Source organism: Antennarius striatus, chromosome 17, assembly GCF_040054535.1.
Source record: "Antennarius striatus isolate MH-2024 chromosome 17, ASM4005453v1, whole genome shotgun sequence".
In the NCBI taxonomy this organism is placed as follows: Eukaryota; Metazoa; Chordata; class Actinopteri; order Lophiiformes; family Antennariidae; genus Antennarius; species Antennarius striatus.
In genome coordinates, this window is record NC_090792.1 from 13,941,718 (window position 1) to 13,947,717 (window position 6,000).

At 44.7% G+C, this 6,000-nt stretch overlaps 1 protein-coding gene across 6 annotated transcripts in view; it reads right to left on the reverse strand.

Moving 5' to 3' along the window:
- qkia (QKI, KH domain containing, RNA binding a) overlaps positions 1-6,000 on the reverse strand; it is a 69,872-nt gene extending 63,872 nt beyond the window's left edge. Inside the window, exon 1 of one of the 6 annotated variants that reach the window (XM_068338010.1) lies at positions 5,185-5,961. In XM_068338010.1, coding sequence (XP_068194111.1) covers positions 5,185-5,329 — 145 coding nt within the window. In that variant the 5' untranslated portion in view covers positions 5,330-5,961. Of the gene's footprint in view, positions 1-5,184 lie in introns of all 6 variants that reach the window. The other 5 variants (XM_068338013.1, XM_068338011.1, XM_068338014.1 and 2 more) reach the window with 5 other exon arrangements.

The following is a 6,000-nucleotide window of genomic DNA, read 5'->3' on the forward strand; positions in this document are numbered from 1 at the left end:
AATAAACTGAATGAAATGAGTGAACAAGTTTGTGTCAGGAAGCCTTTGTGGCGTAATTACTACAGCACAACCTCCATTAATCTTTGTCTTTAATGACACTTGTCAAATCCTAGCAGACAAAAACAAACAGAACAACAGCCCTCCCTTTGATAGAAACCACATTACGAAGCTCCATCAGTAGAACTCACTATGAATCTGTTATTCAAGCCTTAAAGCAGAGCAATTGCATTCAAAATAAACAGCGAACAAGGTGACAAAGACAAACTGCCCTTACTGTGTGCTTTTTATACAGCTGGCAGTCAAGGCAGGAAAGGCACTTAGTTTTGGCATCATCGAGGCAGATAGCCAGCCAGACGGCCACGGCCCGGAGACAGGGGGCCAGGCAGAGGCAGCGGCGATAAGGAGGCCCAGCACTCAAGGGATTGAAGCCTGAGATAACAGCCTGTAGCTGTCACTGGATGACTTTATCATACAGTACCTGCTAAGGGTGGTGGTGGTGGGCATTGCTGGGGCTGGACTGGGGCCAAGGGAGCAAGATAGGTTTGGGGGACCGACCAAGACAGGCGTCGTTGAGGAGCTGCTGGATTATGCAGTAGGTATGTCAGATGGGCGACAGGCAAGGGAATGCTGAGTACTGCCACGACCACTGGACCTCATACCGTCAAAATGATGCTGCTAACTAATGCATTACTAAAAGGAAAAGACGGTGAAATACAGGGACCATAAGCGGGCAACAGAGAGGCCCAGAAAGAAAGACAGCACAAAGCCTGCAATTCTGCTTTCTCACCGGCGGTGACGGTTCAGTAAACCAACTCACAGAATGGCTTGCGGTTAATTAAATTCCAGCTTATAAGTGGTGCTGTGGGAGAGAATGTGGGGAGAGGGGGTTGGGGCAAGGGGGGATTAACAGGTTTCTGCCTGAGACAATAGTCCTGGCCTAACAGCCCCAATTCTCTCTTCACGTCAGTCTCGATCGGCGCTCTCTCATGGCTTTAAGCCGTATCTTACTTTGCGAGCGGTGCTCAATCTTGTTAGGTGCTAAATTGATTGCATGCCAGAGGTTAGTGCAGGTCTGGCCCTGTAGTACGGACAGGGTCAACCTGATGTGGGAGGGTACGGCGCCGTGACATTCACACACAGGCGGGGAAAGGAAAAAAAAAGAGGGAGAGAGAACCACGGAAACGGACTAAGAGAGATATCGGACATCAAGTAGAAATCCAAAAACTATGCTCCTATTTATCAAAGTCTGTTCTCTAAACAGATTGTCCCAGAGGAGCAGTTTCCTACTCGGGCACCGCAGTGGACAGCAGACAATTTGTCCTCTCGATAGTGACGGCTCTCCTGGGAAGGTACTTTTAAATCACAGCGCATGCAGCCAAACAAGCAGACATAAAACTGTATATGCAAAGGGAATACGAGACAAGCGGTGCGTTGCATGGTGTGACACAACAGAACACAAATGAGCCTGGATTAAATAGTCTTGATCAATTTGACTGTTCTGTTCCTCACAGAGACACTTGCCACAGTTCATGACAACAGCAACATAAAAAACTCCCTTTCTCCTATACTGTGTTACCTAACAACAGCGCCTGTATTTCACTGCTAGGCTACATCTCTAGATGTTATATGGGCTGTCTCCTCCTGCCAAGAGAAAATATAGCAATTTGAAGCAGCTTGTTGGCTGGCAAATCGTAAAAAGAAATTAAAAAAAAAACCTCCATAGCAGGTGTCACCTCAGGGAGACGAACAACTGCAACACAAGAGGCTTCCAGAAAGGGGACTGTCACTCGGTCCAGAGTGACCTTGAGGTACTACAACACACATTGGGAACATAACAGGGACATCCGTGGCACTAAAGAAGGGTCGGGGTAGTCATGAGACTGAAGGGCGGTGTCGGCTTTCCACCACCGTGGTAACAGCTGTGCAGACTTACACATAACACCGGGTGGGTAATGTGCAGCTGTCGGACGGGGTTACTCTTGAGAGATGGACCGTTAGAGGGAGAGTTTGGAGCGTACAGCTTCAACTAGTTAGATTTTTTTAATAATTACGCGCACTCAACGGAACGCAACAGAAGAGCTTTGAGATGAACTCATAGCACATTATAACAAATAATCAAACTAGGGAGTTACAGTCACAGTGTTAACTTTACAACCAGCTGAGACCACTGCAATAAAAAACCTTATTTTAGTAGGTAGTATTAAAGTCCTAAAAAAACATTTTTTACTGGGCTTTTGGAATTGAAGTAACGTGACTGCACATGCTGCCTAGCGCGACACACTTAAAATAGTGCAGTTGAAAATGTTTGTTATTTGTTAGTCATAGTTAATTTCTTGTATTTTTAGATTTGGAATAAAATTGCAGACATAATTATTCATCTGGTTTTACTCTGGGTGGGTCACTTCACACCAGCATAGGACGCGGCTCACGAGGAGAACCTAGTCCAAAGGGGAAAGCAAAGTAAACAGCCCCTGACGGGAATTTGGCTGTCTAAAAGGCCTCGGCGGCACGGAGCTCACTTTCATCTCTCACACACAAATACACGCAAAATTGGTGGCAGGGTAAAGTTTAAACTGGTGCCATGGAAACACTTGTAAACCTCAGCTGTGTGAAGCTTTATAGGAGCATATCTGAAATCCAGACATCGCAAAACGTCCTGGCTATTATTAATTATACACCATAGGTGGGATTGTTCGTTCCGTTTCCTCTGTGATAACAGCTTCATTGGAACAATGGACCAAAGTGAGATTACAGGATTGATTTTTAATCGCTTACAAAAGAAATTTTGTTAAGGCCACAAAACCATATGGTAGAAAAAAAAAAAGATGCGTTGGAGACGTTTCCTTCAATGAAAAACAGTGAGAGAGCTCAGTGTTATTCAGTCTACTTTTAACTAATATAAGTGCAGAAAAAAAATTCCCTACAGGTCCAAATTATTATTTACAATATCCAATTTAACATATGTCTACATGTCATTGGATTAACTTCATTAAACTAAATAACTCACAGCACAAACGTCATCTACAAAATGCAGTGTCTTCTCTTTCATATTCTATAGTCCTGCATTCAGCCATTAGCTGGTTTAGAGGGTTACAGTAAGCGTGGCACATGTAGAATATTTTTAATAGACCAATATCTAAGTTTCAGTAAAAATAAGTTTAGGCAAGCTTAAATCCTATCGATGAAAAACTGTCTGGCGATAGGTAGCTCTGGCGGTGTCTTTGGCTGCATGACTTAACTGTGGGGTAAAGGAAAGATACACATAGGTAATGTCCGATCGTGTTTCTTTCCTGTCCCGACAATTGTTGTCTATAACTATGGAGTTCAGTAAAAGTGAGCATAAATGAAAAAGAAAACGTCTTTTTTCGGACCTAACCCTCAGCAAAAATATGAGCACACCCATCACTCCCAAATATGTCTGAAAAGCAGCGAACTCTTCTGGAGTATAAAAAAAAAGTGAGAAAGCCCTAAAATGCCCCTTCTGTGAAGCATTCAATTGGGTGTGGTGAGTTGCTAAACTTGGCGAAAAAGAGAAGGAATTTATGACTCACATTTTTAAAAACACCTAGTGATTTGTCGGTTAAAAGATTACTTTCCCGCAGGCAGGTGAAACTTGAATGGTGATTTTTCTTGGGGAGGAAATAATTATAACATGACTATGCTGTCTGCTGCATTCGATGACCAAATTTAGTGGGATCTTACTTTTCTTTCTTCCATCATGTATTTATTTTTCTGCATTGCTGTTATATTCTTTTGGTGCATGAAGGCATATGAAGTACAGTGGCTAGTTATCACTATTCACGGAAGCACGACAAATCTTTGCAGACCGGTTTTGCAACTTCATACTTCAGAGCCTACTCACAGAGACATGCAACCGAAACTAAGAGGTATGCAGTGCTCCTCACGCCCTTTGTTATGTTTGAAGAAATTACAGATTCATCCCTAGAGGCAATCAGGACGAGATTTATTCTATCCAGGGGTAGTTACGTCCAAAGCCAGCGTCACACACACGGCATTGGGGCAGGATGCTTGGGGGGTGGCTGTGGCGCTCTCTAGTGTCCCCAAGACCACTTTCATAAATCATGGGTTCAACCTTGTGCTCAGACCAGCTTGGCGATTTTTTTATTTTTTTATTAATGTTATCGACACAAATGGTGAATAAACCTCGTCCGATTGCGTCGCCGGTGGCGAATGGCGTAAAATCCACGCAGACGGTCACCCCCCCTGCGGATAACTCCCCTCCGCCGATAAACGGCTACGCAATCTTGGAAACGTTCGGAGCCGACAAGACTGGCAAAAAAAAAACAACCCCACGACGACTGCAGCCACAAGGGAAGGAAATCTAAACGAGGGACAGGAGTAAAAAAAAAATACTGTTTAGAGCGAGTTAAGGGAAACAAAGACAGACCTACACGTTGTAATGAAAAAGTTGTCCGGATAAAACAGTCTTCGTGTTCCTCCCTCCGGCGTTAACTCGTTGGCCATTGTTTGGGCAACAAGCACACGCATTCCACCGTGTTTCAAGCTCGGCCACCGGGCAACAACGACCCACGATACTGTCTTACCCACCAACACAGGAAGCGATCGTCAACTTAAGTAGCACTTTTTTTTAACATTGATCCGAAAACACTAGTTTGACTTGTTACGTGTTAGTTTGACGACGGGACGAAGTTACAGCGTCGTGGCTGTGATTCCACGGGAGCGCAAATGGAACGCAGCCACTCGGGCTCGCTAGCGTCAATTGTGGCTAACGCGAGCTAAACTGCTGTGGAACATGTGGAATCAGGGCCCCGTCAAAATGTATGGAGATCCACGGTTAATAATGAGATCATGTGGGGTTAAATAACCCCCGGTTGGATGGGTCTTTTTTTGGTTAGTAAGCTGACGCTGACGGATAGTTGTGATTTCTTTTTTACACCAGAGAAAGTTTTTGTCGTGTCACCACAAAGTCGGGAGTGCAGCAACAAACTCCGTGGAAGCCTAACATTAGCAGCTCGTAGTGGTGTTAAAACTATCTGGATAACTAAGGGTTTTTTTTAGGGATTACTTGCTCAGTGGAAGTTGCTTTACTGTGTCTGCTACTGAAAGAAATCTAGGTAAAACCGCGACGCATCAAGGACGACACGGGAAGCCATGCCAAGACCGGACTGCACCGTGGTCGTATCCCTCCCCCCCCCCGCTTACCTTCATCGAGAAGCCGTTCCAGGTGTGTGAAGATGCCGCAGAGATTCGGCAAACTAGTCATGAGCTTCTTCTCGTTTAATAACTGCATCAAATAGTCGGGACTCGGCCTCGGTCGCTCCTTCACTTCGACCTCTCCGACCATCATCTTTGCGGCGTGAGCGGAGAACAAACCACCACGAAACACAGAATCCTCTTTTTTTGTTTTTTAAAAAAAAAAAAAAAAAAAAAAAGAGGAGAAAAAAAATGTGAAAAAGAAAAAAAAAACAAAAAACTTGCGGCTCCAATCCCTCACTTCCCTCCTCCTTTGATTAAAATATACTGTAACCCCCCTCGAAATACAGGTTTGGTTTGTTCTTGCTGTTTGAGTGCTGAGGGGGCAAAACAAGAAACCGTTATCTTCCTCCCGGAGACTCGCGCGCCGTACTCTCCTCTACGTCGTGTGCGCTCGGGGACGTTCGATTCTACCACTGTAGGCGCGAGACTGTTCCACCGGAAAGGCTCCGTCCACCTCGACAACTATTGGCCAGCGAGGCTCCAAGGGGACAACTGTGATAGCCAATGAGCGCCCAGACTAAAGTTAAGAGGGCGGGCTGAAGAGGCTGGCGAATGAATGACACGTATTCGGGCCAGTGGCGAGCAGTGCGCTGGAATGCATACTGCCTTGAAATGTTGTCAAAACAAAATACCACACATCTCCTTATTTCCGTTTTTCTTCACTAATGACAGTATTATAGCTGTTCCACATTACTATAACGCTTCTGTCAATAGTCTCATACATTACTATACAAAAGCAGTACTTTTGGCAATATTATTTGT